Source organism: Atta colombica, unplaced genomic scaffold, assembly GCF_001594045.1.
Source record: "Atta colombica isolate Treedump-2 unplaced genomic scaffold, Acol1.0 scaffold88, whole genome shotgun sequence".
Taxonomy (NCBI): Eukaryota; Metazoa; Arthropoda; class Insecta; order Hymenoptera; family Formicidae; genus Atta; species Atta colombica.
The window spans coordinates 249219-264147 of record NW_017259581.1 but is presented as its reverse complement, the minus strand read 5'-3'; the positions used below and the strand labels follow the sequence as shown (position 1 = coordinate 264147).

The 14929-nt window shown below is 36.5% G+C and overlaps 1 protein-coding gene across 1 annotated transcript in view; it reads left to right on the top strand.

Annotated features, from left to right (window-relative positions):
- The window catches only part of LOC108693112, a 109213-nt gene extending 96141 nt beyond the window's left edge, over nucleotides 1-13072 (top strand). Inside the window, exon 3 of the mRNA XM_018201818.1 lies at nucleotides 12345-13072. Within this exon, the coding sequence (XP_018057307.1) occupies nucleotides 12345-12473 (129 nt within the window). The 3' untranslated portion in view covers nucleotides 12474-13072. The remainder of the gene's footprint in view (nucleotides 1-12344) is intronic.
- Nucleotides 13073-14929: the final 1857 nt, after the last annotated feature.

Sequence of the window (14929 nt, the reverse complement as noted above, 5' to 3'; positions counted from 1 at the left end):
AAATTAATACGCATATTTAACAATACAATTTGAATGAACATTTTCTTCTTTTATCTTAATACGTTTTAAAAAAATATGTCTATATATTTTTTATTGAAATAATTTTTTATCCAGGTTCTAAATCGTCTAACCGAACTTTTTATATTTATATTTTCAAGTACAATAATATAGAAAAATTTGTAATTTTTTTCATATTTTTCTTATTTTATTAAAAAATGAGAAAAAATACATGTAAAACATTCTTAAGTATTCTACATAGTTATTTTGATAATCCAACAAAATTATTTGCCGAGTATCCAATAAATTTTTAAGTACTTCATTTTTAATTCCCATATAAATATATAGATAGTATATGTAACTGAGAATCTTGTTTTACACAAAATAATTTTTTAATTTTTAATTCGTGTTTAACACATAATGTATTTTATAGTTTACATAGCTCAGCAATACTTAAAGTCTCGCGATATCTATTTCTTGCGAGGTTATTATATCGAAACGTACGACGTTCTCGCGAAGCGTGCATTTATCTGGAAACAGGATCCCGTGCCAGGGGGCCATCAGCCAGCCAGCCGACTGGCTGGCCAGCCGAACTTCAACGCTCTTTGTCGGAGCTTTCGTCGTCGACGAAATGTAAATCGCCCGGTTTCCTACCGTGTACGTGAGCTCCGTCAAAATCGCGTGTGTCATTTCATTTGCAGAAGTGTGGCCGCGGAGTGTGTCACGGCATCGAAAGTTTCACGTCGTTACGAGTCTGCTGCCACGAGTCAACCGACTAGTGGTGAGACAATAGGGTGCCCCTCCCGCGCCTCAATGGCGGCCATTACGCGATTACGTGTCTGGGATCGCCCCGTACATACACCCCGCTACCGAAGTTTAAGCGTTATTGACGAACGTCATTTCTGTAATGATAGCCCAACATGCGATTTTAGTATCTTGGAAGGAAGGGGGAGGGCTCGATAGGGGGACGAGCGAGGACGGTACGTTCCAAGACATTTAAACGCCACTGACGTCTACGTCGTATACGTAAAATCGATAATAGTGCTGTCATTCAGTATGATGCGGGAACGCTTAGGAAAATATCGTAATAATGATGAGATGACGCTGCAGTATCGTTACATCGCATCGGTTTAATTTCGTTATAGTTCTCTAACGTAAGAAGTTAAAGAATACCATCTCGAGAGTTCATTGCGCGCAGTCAGATATATTCACGTAGTAAAGAGATCAGTAGTATAACATTGATACTATCATTTGTATCGTTGCAAATCACGTAGCAAAGTTAAAAGACATCGACTGCGTGCAGAACTGCCTCGCTGCAACAAATCACATTCGATCGCCGTTATATTTTGCATCAATCGAGCGGACGAATCTCTTCGCGGTCGGGCGGAATCTCTATCTTCCCGATATTCTCATCGCTTGGAAGCCGTGGGTTTTGCGTCGCTACTACGTCGATCGTCGATGAAACTGCGACGACGGCCCCGCTGCCACCGGCCATTACGCCATTACGGTTCATTTTCGTTTAACAGCCGACGATCGTACGACGGCGCAAGGTGTGGCCGTCACGATGAAAAGTCAAGCCGCAAGGCGCAGCGAGACTGTGGCTGCCAGACAATGACGACCGATGATACTCTACCTTCGAAGAAACGACGACCCAATCGGAAATTGCCGATGGATATGGACGATAGATGAAAAGCCGCTCTATTAAAATGTCTAGTCATTTTTTTAGATGTGACCCCCGCACGTAGAACTTGTGGGTGGTTCTCGGTCGATCGAAGATCGTCGTTGTATACGAATAATTTTTTTTTCTCTCCAATTTCCATGTCTCTCGAAAAGTTTGATAAATACCGGCTCGAGTCTAAGAGGGTTAAACAAGAAATTTCCAGCGTTCATTCGCGTAACGTTTCGTCGGAATCCCCCTGAGTGCGAATACTCACACATGCATATGGATATGTGTGTATGCGCGTATATCCGCACGGCAATCACCGTTTTATGGTTAAACCGGCGGATTAAGTCCTCCCGCTACCTCTTCCGCCACGATGGCTACACGGCTTGGCGTGCAGCGTATCCCAACCCTCGGTTATTTTTCGCATTTGCCCACGAGATGTAATAACGAGATTTAGAAAACACTTCCCCGCGCCCGGCTTCGCCTACCTGTCCACGCGCGCAGCGATCAGAGGAGTAAACGAAAAAGGAAAAGAACCTGGGGAAAAAGGAGACAAGCAATTTTCTACTCACTGATGAAAAGAACCCGGGTCATTCCCCAGCTTTGTGGCTTTTCCGCAATAATTTTCTGAAATAATTGAGACGTACGGGTGTTTCTTTTGTGTTGTGAAATTTTCCGACCTATCATGTAGCAACAAAGGATTGAGACACCTCTCTCTCTTCCACGTAGTCATTAGTGTCAAATCAGCGTTTAGGTATTCGTTAGTATAATAGACAAACTATATATCTCTCCATTATATAATTTTACGATATCTTAATTTGCAAGAAGGACATACAATTTTCCGATTACGAGTTATTAATTAGCAATTAACTAATAGCAAGTATTATTTAAGTGTATCGTTTTATAGATAAGTTGTCACATAAATTGTGTCTATTACAAAGGAAAGAATAATTTTATCTATGTATCTAAAAGTTTAGCTAGGTACAGATCTGAAAATAATTTTGTTGAATTAAAATAAGTATCCAGAAAATTCAAGCATGTTGAGCAATGCTGCAAATAATTTTGAGATTCTAGGAATCAGTTTGAGTTCTTTACAAAATTATTTTGATAATCCAACAGAATTATTTTTAGGTTTATATCTAGCTATTTTTAGATATTTCAGCAAAACCGTTTTTTCTATATAGATATTAATGATCAAAACGCTGTAATCGATCATCATATCGATAATTTTTTAATAAATAATCGAAATTTGAATCTTTGTTTCACGAATTTGGGGAGTATATAGAAAATAATCGATATGTTGCACATTAGGGTGAAAAATTTTACATATTATCATATATGCTATGTATCGCCGCGTTTTACGCTACATGTATCAGGGCCGACAATCGGGGTGACATTATTTCATCGGTCGGAAAAATAGTGGAGGGTGATCTTGCAGGGAGACGGCCGGGCACAAAGTTAGCATAGCCCGTGACTTAGTGGTCCTGAGGGTGTCGTCCGTCAACTCGAGAAGGGCCTTCCTTATTTCGCGATATTTTGTCGCCGGCATGATATTTATCGTTCATGCAGGACTGATGAATAACGTTGTAAGCTGTAGCGAGATATTATAATATTAAGTGAATTTAAGAAAAATACATAATATATAATCACAACTATAACAAATATATTAAAAAATTCTTTATAAACATCTTAAAAATGTTATATATATTTAAATATATTTCGAATTAATTAATTCTATTATATAGGTAATATAAATACTATTGTAAATACTTTTTTGCGATTTTTTAGTATAATTGTTTCTCGTAAATTTTAGCTATCAGAAGAACAATGCACGTATGTGACAAAGTTTTGTATTCGTATAGATGCGATGACACATGCATATCTCTCTCTTTCTTTCCACGTTGTTCGCTTTCTCTCTTGTTGGCACTCGAATATTCGACCAGTTAATTCCGCTACATTTGAACGCGTCCCGGCGAAAACGGGCAGATATATCACGCAAATTGCCATTGTGGTCGCGACAATATGCTAAACGCGGGGCGCGTTAACGGTTGGCTATTAGCATTTCGTTATTCCGCCGGTGTGTATGTATGCTATATTCAGGATGAAAGATGTATGCTCGAAACCGGACGAAAAACCGTCTCGCTGCGGCAATTCTTTCTTTCTTTTTATTATTGGACGAACGTCTTTCTAACTCGTGTACACGCGCTATTTGCGTCGAACGACTGTGTGTAAGCCGTGATTCATTTCCTTTATTCCTCAACAAAAAAATTCATGTCATTTTCTAAATCCGCTATCTATATTCTCATCATGCCTTTTTTTAAAAGTTACTATCGACGATAATAATAGCCATTTATTAATTGATATTTCAATTTGCGATAGGTGTCAATTATAAATATATTAGAGATATATCAGGTTACGTTATTTTATACCAAATTGAAAGAACGATTTTACTCGAATATCCAGCAAAAATTTAGTTACATACACCGATTTGAAAATAATTTTATTATTATTAGACCATCAAAATAATTATATCGAAAAATTCAAGCAATGCTAAAGTTTGCCAAAAGTTTTAACATTCTAGCAACTAGCGAACTTGAGCGTTTTATATAATTATTTTGAAGGCCCAACAAAATTATTTTCGAATCTATATCTAAATTTTTAGATGTACTTCAACAAAACTATTACTTTCCATATAGCAACATTCGAAGTCTGTTCTCTCGAACTTAGATTCGATATACAACATTTTTTTCAATTTTTTACCAAGCAAGAGGATGCAAAGTTCACTCGTAGGATAATGCTCCTCCATGCACTCGTTACTCACGAAAGGGGGTGGAATATCCGATCAGTACAACGCATGGGAGAGCCTAAATCCTCGAACTCATTAATGAGCTCGCGCAGTCCACGGGCGACGCGCGCGCATATGCCAGGCTTTATACTTGAGGTTTAATTCGAGCCGGCCAAATTAATTTGCCACGATGAACGAGTCGGTGTGTGTATATGCTGTTAACGTTGCGTTTCAAATCGGTCCAGATTAGCCCTGTTCATTAAACACGAGCGTGTGCGAAATCGACGGCTGGGCGCCGTCGGATTTGCGCGGCGCGCAACGGCTGCAGTATCAGATCAGCATCATCGGCATCATCGTCGCCGAGAGCCGTCGAGTTTTCGGCACTTTCGCGTTACGCCTGCGCTTCCTGTAATCGACAGGCGTATATCGGCCGAAATTTGCGGTCGAGCAACAAGCACTGGTGTTATCCGCGTTAATCTTCCGCTCTACGCGGAACCGTTGATGAACTCGTAATGAAATCTCGGATTTATTTCGGGATTACAAGGGTTTACAATCGATCTTAATTCTTTTCATAACGAGAAATGTTGCATGTGATGTTATTAAAAAAAAAAATAGAAACTATCATTTTAATTGTTTCTTTGAATTCTCTTGTTGAATATTTTTTCAATCTAAACATGTCAAATATAGAATTATTCTCTTTATGCATTTATATGTATTATAAATGAAACTGCGATAAATAGTAAAGTAGAAAATTGTCAATAAGGAAAATGAAGTAAGAATTACTAGTCGATTAAATAAGAGGATGTTTGACAGCGATATTCAGCGTTCCCTTTCTCGTTCATCATCTCTTTCTTTTGCTCACTTGATTATTACTCCGAATAATAACCATTATCATTCGCAAATGACGCACGTCTATACACTGTTTTCGAGTAATGATAATTAGTGGAATGTCAAGAGATCTGATTTGTTATTAGGCGATATTAGTTTCTCGGAGACGACGCGCGCGGAACACAATGGCGCACTGTGAAATTGTGTCGTTGGCTTGACGTTGATAATAATTATCACGATAGCGGACGTTATTGAATGGAAATTTTGCGTAACTCATGTAATCCGTATCGCGCAATTAATTATTGTACCGTGATAAGTCGCGATATTATTCCGTTCGTCCCTTGAGCATATATGCGGGCGGTCGAATTGATTGCGCGCTAGCGTCATGTTATACATTATGCACACATCATTGTGTTGCGTACACGCGCTTTCCAGCTGATTTCGGCTATTTCCTCAATCACTTAATGTACACCCAATGTGATTATCATTATAATGACAACTCGATGACCGATGTAATAATGTTGATTTCTTTCCTTTCATATCATCTCTCAAAATTATAGGGACAAGAAAAGTCGTTTCAAATGAATTCTTATAAAATGATTTATGCGACATTTTCCGTCGAGGCTTTTTTATCGCGACATTTTAACATTTTATCGAATATTCTTATCCTTTTCGAAGTTTTGTAATTAATGAGAAGAAATTATAAAAATGATGAATATTTTTTATAAATTAATTAATTATAAATAAATATAATATTATATATTTGTTGATCAAACTGTCATGAATTAGTCTCATTGCAATTAGAAAAGAAAATCTGAACAAGCGATGCAATAACAATATATATATATAGAGTGAACATGCTTTGTGGAATATCACAGCCTCGAAAAAAGGTTTGGTGCGAGAATCCACAGTTAAAAAATCCAAAAATTGAATTTAAAATCAACTGTTAATTTTTTAGAACTCATGGGGAAAGTATTATACGTGGCTGCGCAATTTTAAATGTTAAAATGTAATTGTCTTCACTAATACAAAAGTATGAGGAATTTTATTCCTTCCTATTTCCTTAGAGTCTACAACATTAATTCGGCTAGTACGGATAGTTTTATCCTCATCGTACACTGTGGAATATTCTTTCTCTTCGCTGAGAAGATTAAAAACATAGTTACGGGCATGCATGATGCAAATGCGACTGAACAACTTGATTGTATTCCAATTGCGAATTTAGCGAAAGACATCAATGAGTGATAATCTGGGCAAATTGAACGAATTTATAAACAGGAATTAATGAGGAATTTCAATATTTGCAGTTGTTAAGGTTACAGATTAATTAAACTATTAAAAAAAATTTCATAGTTTATAATTTCATTAGCTATCCTCCTCCCCCTGTTTAGCAATCATTTTCACATCCACGGGTGAGACAAGTAATAAACTTATTTTTCTAAAATTATGCGATATTTTCTGCCGCAGCTTTTTATCATTACTTTTATATATTTCATTAAATGTCTTTATCTTCTTTCAGGGAAATTACAATTAATGAAAAGAGATTATATTTATTGAAAGATAAATATATGTATTATACAATAGGAAGAAGAGAAAGCATCAGTCGAAAAACATCTGTATACATAGAAATAATGAACTGTACACATCATCATCGTCTGTTTATTATAGCACATCGGTTAAAACTTTATTGCGTTCTTTCGCGAAATTCCGGAACCGGCGTTCCGGAAACTTTGACCGATCGAGAATTTTTGGCCGCGAGGATACAAATCGATCCGTATGACAGGCTCGATCGATTGATCGTTCGGTGGATGGCTCTCGAGAGCGTGCAGTTAAGCTACTCTATCTCTCTCTTACTCTCTCTCTCGACAAAAAAGCCAGCTGCCGTGAACGCTAATTTCGGCACGCGCGCCGCGAGGCTTTTTAAGCGCCGTAATACAACGGAAAGCGCAATGCAACGCAACGCCACGCGCACATTCAAAGGATGGAGCGCGTCCTGAATACCGCGCACCTTGCGCCCCGTTAATTACGATCTGGCATGGTACGTGCGCGCTTCGTAATCACTTTTTGCGCGCAACTTTTGTTGTGCGAGGGCACATAGCACGGATCTCAAAAGCATGTACACACACAAATTCTCTGACATGTGATAAACATTCATTTAGTATCGATAGCCGACATTTTTAAAAGAAAAAAATATTCGTGAGAAAGTTATTATAATGTATTGTAATAATCTTTATTTTGTTGTTTATATATTCTGCAGAAAGTTTTTGCATTATACGTATTTTTTAACAAAATTGAAAATGATAAAAAAATTAGTTTTTTAATGTGTTGTATTTGAAAATAATGAAAGTTTAGTGACAATTTGGAACCTGGAGATAAAAAATCGTTTTAATAAGAAGTAAACATGCTTTTAAAAAATAATTAAGGTAAAATGATAACATTTTTATTTAAACAGTAAGATTGTATTATTAAATGTAAATATTGATCTAATGTATATACTATATAACAATAAGTTTTATACAAAAAGTATAAATTTTTAATTTTAATCAATTTTTGCAGAGATTATACATCTGATACGATTTTAATATATCCAATATTATATTATGATATTTCTTTTTTTTTATTCTTCCGATATACAATATTCATATGTTTTTTCTTGATTTTCTACAAATATAAGTTTAAATACAAATATTAGTTTAAAAAAAATATTTTTGATAATCAATACATACACGAAAAGAACGGTTTTGCTGAAGTATTTAAAAATTTAGCTAGATGCAGATTTGAAAATAATTTTGTTGGATTATCAAAATGATTACATAGGTAGGAATCACAAGCATGATCCTTTCTAAATCTGAATCAGTGGCTAATCACTATAATGATCTCAGTGCCACTGGTAATCAGTAAGTTAAATGTGAGATCCCTAACCTAGCTAATTATTTATGTGATCTAACTAATCTTATTTTATTGCTTAAATTCAATGAAATTGGAAGATTGATATTAACGTGCAAATATCAGTATTTTAGTTATATAATGCTCAAACATTCTTCCTTTTTTAATTGAACTTCACTGATTATTAGTGCCAAGTATATTACTGGATAATTAATAACTATCCACTGATTCAGATTTAGAAAGTAAGCAATGCTGCAAAAGACTTTGACGTTCTAACAATCAACTTAAACGTCTTACATAATTATTTTGATAACAAAATTATTTTCAGATCTGTATCTAGCTAAATTTTTTGATATTTCAATAAAAAAATGTATCTTTCCATGTATTTCCAATCTCCTTTCTTAAACTAGAATCTTAAAGGTATTGATAGATGGGGCATATTGTTCACTTATAGTTTCAAACAAAAAGACATCGATAATAATTGTAACAAATACTAACGACGGAATAAAGTTGTCATTCGGGTTGCTTCCGGGTTATTAAGAATCGGGAAATGGAAGAAACCTTTGAGTAGACGTTCCCAGAGATGTTATCACCCTAATCGAAAGACGTTATTTAAGAAGAAGTTCATATATATGATACTTATACATATACACGTACACGTTTGCGGGAACTGGTGCATCCTTAAGCAGCAAATATCAAGAAAAGAGCAAGAAAAACCGCGTAACGGCTTACAGGCGGTAATAAATGTTTCGAGGTTCGTAAAAATATTATTGCCTTCTGTACGACGCGATACCAGAAGACAGTACGCAAAAGTAAAAGGGGAACGACTGAGGTGACAGAGACACTCGAGCCAGAACCTGGCGAATCCATTCGCAGTTGTACATCACGGCAGATCCGCGTTATACCAGCCGTGGAATAGTGACGTAATGAATTATGAAAAGCAACTTGAAAAAAAGTTATTTTATATTAGTTATGAGATCACAAAACCTTTATACATAATTATGTCGGCACAGACATAACAATTTTACATTTTTCTTCTTTAATATTAAATGACTTCTTTTTTATGAATATGATATTATTTTATAAATTATTCATGGTACAAGTTTTACGGGATTGTGATTTGTTAGAGTCGTACATGCTTTTGGATGTATGGGCAGATAAACGTTTTATTCATTTAACTTTGTTATTAATTAAGTTGAAGTATACTGAAAAAACTTGAAATTATAGTGTGTATAACGAACTTGAATGGTGAATAATTTAAAAACAGAGTTGGGGTTTAAATATCGCCTTATTCTATGTCTACATGGAAAGAATGATTTTGCTAGTAAAAATTTAGATAGATATAGATTTAAAAATAATTTTATTGAACAATTAAAATAATTACGTAGGAAACTTGAAAATAAATAAAGGTGTAAAAAATTTTGACACTCTGGCAATTTGAGCGTCTTACATAATTATTTTGTCCAACGAAACTATTTTCTTTGTATCTAGCTAAATTTTTAGATATTTCAGCAAAATCATTCTTTCTGTGTAATCAAAATCATTTCTTTCCTCTATTCAGGTTATTCAACTTCATTACTTCGAATTCGAATAAATATATGCACATAAGCATATTGATCGGACTTGATGATACGTGAACTAGACTTTGATTCAGATATATAAGAGAAGTCGGCTTGGAATATCCTGAAAAAGAACTGGAACGAATAAATGACACACCTTCTGTGCATGTAACTCGAGAAATAGCATTCGTTATCGCGAGGCTAATGTATTATCACGTTTGGAAGACAAATAGAATGACAATGCCAGATGGAAGTGAAAGATCCAGGAAGTATTACGCGTACAGTATTACGATAATGTAATATATAAACGCTGTATAGATTGTGTGCAAAGCAGTGCAAATATATTTTGTTGTTCACAATTGAATTTTATCTTTAAATATATCAGTGAATTGTTCCTTATTAAATTAACATTTACAAAGCTTTAATCACATATTTTTCCGGAATTCAATATATTGAGAAACAAATTAAGAAAAATCACGTGTATATAAAAAATATGCACATACATAAATAAATAATAAAAGAGATATGTTTTATTTTAGTCAATTATCATAAATTTGTTTTACATAAAATAGAAAGGAAAAATTAAAAGAGCCATAAAAATTTTAAAAAAATTGAAAATTACATAAATAAATTGGATAAAAGTATCATAATGACTATTAATGAAATCTACCTGGAAAGAAGAAAGTTGCTTGCGATAAGCAAGCACGTTATATTTTTATTCTGATGTAATGCTCCCTCTTACCCGGAGCAGCTCCGCTAATATCGCCGTATAATCTGTCGCCATTCCGAATAAATAACCCGCGGTGTGGCTAATAAAATTTTACCGCTTGTGAATTTTTGTCGCACACGTCGTCTTAGCGCATCGCTTCTTCGCGCGACAGAAGATTCCCGGCGGATGCGTTTTTCACGGTGGCACGGGATACTGTCTATATAAAGACACATAGCCGAGCAAAGCAGGAGGCGGCACAGCGTGCACCGTGGCGTCGCTTCATTTGTCTTTATATTAACGCCGCTGTGTAACGTCGTAACGGCGTTATGACGACAACACAACGGGTAGCGTCGGCGTCTAACACCACCGTGAAACAACTTTTTACCCCTCCCAGCGTTTTCTCGCGGCTCTTTTTTCGCCTCTTTATATAAACGCGCTGCCGTTTTACGAGGGACGAAGGCAGCGAGAACTGCCCCTGATTCCAAATTATTACTCCTGCGAACGTCGCCAGGGGTTGCGTCTCTCGGTAAATTGCGTTTTCGCTGATATGGAAGATGCGTGATGATCGTGATCGAAGATAAAGTCAGGAAAGTGTATATTTACGTGTATTTATATGTGTTTATTAGAAAAAGAAGGTAAACTTTCTCTCAAGTTGAATTGATTGTAGCGAAAAGAAATTAAAGAAAAAAATAATTCGAGAGAGAAACAAGAAATGATTATAAATTCTTCTGTTATTTAAAAAAAAAATAATGTTATGTTGAAGAATATTAAGGATATAAGTGCCGTACACAAAGAATGATTTAGCTGACATATCTAAAAAATTTGGTAAACACAGAAACTAATATTATCGGATCATTAAAACAATTATGTATAGAATATTTAAGTATTGACGACAATGCTGCAGACTTTTAATATTCTAGCAGTTTCAACGTCTCGCATAATTATTTTAATAATCCAAACACAATTATTTTCCGATCTAGGTGTATTTATACAGTGAGGAAAAATGTATTAATTGTAAGTTTTAATAAATATTTATTTGAATAGAGAGTATGAATTTAATTTATTTATTATACTTATGATAAATAAATATATTTATTAAAATTTAATATATTTCTTATGTTAGTATAGCTAAATTTTTAGATAGTTCAGTAGAACCGTTCTTTCCGATGAAGCAAACTTAAACTCATTGCTAATGTATTATTAAAAGATTAAATAAGTAAACCAATTTCACAATTTCTAAAAGCAATACGATATTACGTAAAATCTCAGACGGTCCCCCAAATACATTAGCGCGATAATTGCAAATCGAACTTCCTAATGCATATTCGTGTTGAACTTTCGTGGGTGAACTTTCAGATCTATAATAGACATGGGTGTTGAAAGGGAAGGGATGCCACCTTTTCGTTTCGATACAGTACGGCGGCGACGAGATACGTCGATATCTCGATGTGGATACATACCTACAGGTAACTTGCAACAGTGTAGCGAATAAAGTTTTCTACCGCGTTCTCGTATATATAAAGTAATACCGATACGCGAGATCGGTTCCTTTTCTCCTCTTCGAGGATGTAGAAGGCGGTATTGGATGGTCGATCCCAGGGGATTAATTCCGAGCCAAAGGGCAGAAAATATTCACGGTTCCTTAAAATCCGACGAGCCTGTCTCTTACGAGCTTCCTCTGGGGTGGCGTTACGCCAAACGGTCACTCAAAATACTAAGAACCCCTGCCGTCCATTTTCCATTGCCTACGGCAATCGTCCCTTAATCTGTACTGAACTGAGGTACATGGGATACAGATAGACGAAACCTTCCTGTTGAATAGGCACCGCTGACGATTCTTTCTAAATGTTATACGATACTTTCTCTGTACTTAACTTAATAGTCTTTCTACAGTGACGCACTTGTTTCTGATTGCAGTCCATCCGCTGCACGGTGAATGGCTGCTCTTGCGAATCTTTCACACCCGGGAAACGTCATCTGCGCTACTGCGAGAACTGTCATCATGGATGGGTGCCTCACGGTAAGTCCAAGCGTATTTTTAAATAATCGCAATATCGAAACTCACACGTTTCGAGCGCACTTGTGAAAAAAAAATAAAGAGGGAATAAAAGTGATGAAAAAAAAAAAGAGAGAACGATGGCGGGAAGATTTTCCCGGGGATATATTCCGGCGCTTGGTGTCGCGTGCGCGCGGTTAAACGCAAATTTTCCAACTGTCAGCATACTTCATCCGACGGGCCCTCAGGGACGAAATTCAATTTTCCAACGATGACCGCCGCCCAACCCTCGTTGGGCATCGCGGCCGCGCGCCATCCCTTTGCACAATAGAAAGAAACGCGCGCGCGCACGCCCACGTATCTTCGAACACGCGTGTATTCGACGATATAAGATAATATCGGGATATTTTATGCCCTCATAAGTTTCTGAATGCGAGGAGGTGATCCGAGGGCCGGTCGGCTACTGTTTGTTTCGCACAGTTTCATCGTCTGAGGCTATTTCGACACTCAGTAGCCGCGCACGCGTTACGCACGTACACGCGCATACGTCAAATCGCGCTTAAAATTCCGCCTGCTTGACCCACGATAGATTGGACGCGGCACGGTATGGAATACATATCAATTTCGGGCTTCTCCTTCTCCACCCTATCCCGCGGGAATGCAGTTGCACACACGCTCTCTTTTTTTTTTTTTTTTTACCACCCTGTTCTATCCGGTTTCGACTCTCCGTGTTACGTCGGGACAAAAGGTGTCGCAATCTCGCGCGTATTTCGTTGCGCAAAAAGGCACACATGTTAGCGGCGTACGTAATTAATTATTCTCGCGGATTGCCGGGTTCGCGAATGCTCGTCGAAGGCGGATTAGAGTGATTAACAAACGTGTTAAAGTATAAAACGCGAGCGAGGTGCGTAATCAACAGGATAATCGGGCACTCAAACACTTGTTGGCCGCTCACCGATTAGCGGAGTTTTGCATAAATTTTTGCAGCGCCCGCTTTTTAGTTTTTTGCGCGCAACCAATTAGCCATTAAAGACTAGTAGAGACCTGTTATTTTTATGTAGCATTGGAGAGAAATGAATATCGAGAAAAGAGTAACGGATTTGTTACTATTGTTGTTTCATATATATTCGTGTGTTTTGAAAATATCATATATCAATGTGGAACTGTTGGCATTTTAAAACAGAAATTTTCATAAACTTACTTCAATATTAAATATCATAACAAATATCGAAAACAAATTCATTGTTCACATAATTATTATTCATATATTTACATTTTTACTGTATCATTAGGAAAAATATCAGTTTCTTCGTTATACCAATAATTCTATATGCTCTTGCATTATAAATCAGTATACATTCTTATATGTCAATTCAAAATTATCGAATGTAAAGAAGATGATTGTAATGGTCCGAATCAGTTTCGAAAACGCGTACGTAGTTATTTCTCTTTCAATGTGGACGTTTGAACGAGTTAAATTAGAAATCTCCTGGCCTATCGTCATTCTTTGTTTCAAACCGGTTTCGCGGATGGGAGAAAACGAACTCGTCATTATTGATCCGTCAGTGATTAGGATAATAATCTGTGATATATACGTTCCTGGTGGTATAAGTCGTGCATAACGGCAAAATTATTGTCGAGATAATGAATACAATTAATTACGTTTTGCGACACGATGCGACACGTACAGAAAGATAACTATCATAACAGCGTGGTTATTTTTTTTCTAATAGATAATTGTTAAAAAAAATTTTCAAACATATATAAGCATAGAAATTACAAACACTTAATCTTACGAAGCGTATATATAGAAATTACAAATGTTTTATATGTTAAATATTTAACAAAATTATTTAGTTTAACTCAAATATTTAACAAAATATCTAACTTGATTTTATTTAATTTGGTTTTATTTAATTTGCTTCTTAACATTAACGTATTTAATTTACATTTCTAATTTCATATTGAAGACTTAATACATGACGAAGGAAGAACTAAGTAGAGCATCGTTAACTGCCACTGAAGGTGCGGCGATGCGCGAACGCCACGAGACCGTGAACGAAATCACGAATAGTACACTGACAAAGGCCTTTTTAAATTGTAATGAGCTGCCAAAGAGTGAATTATGTGCCGTCCAAGTGCCATCGAGTTCTCGACGAACCCCATCCTATAAAACCCCGTCGTACATGCGTATGTGTATATATTCCGGCATCCCTGTGGCCGCTCGGCCACCCCACGTCATGAATATATTTACATTGATCGGCCGTCTCGGCATTTTTCATTTCGCTCGTCGTTGTGTTCGGACGAGCCAAAGTGTGTCCATCCCTTCGATACTTTATTTATATCGACAGGACAGGACGTGTCTGTCTTTTCTTCATGCAGTTTTCATCGCACGGGAACTCGCATATGAGCGATGAATCCGTCCCGCCGCTAATGATCCTTTCGTCCTTGCCCGGAAATCCCTCGAGTTTAACAAGATGGCTTCCTGGGCCGCTCGTGCTCGCGA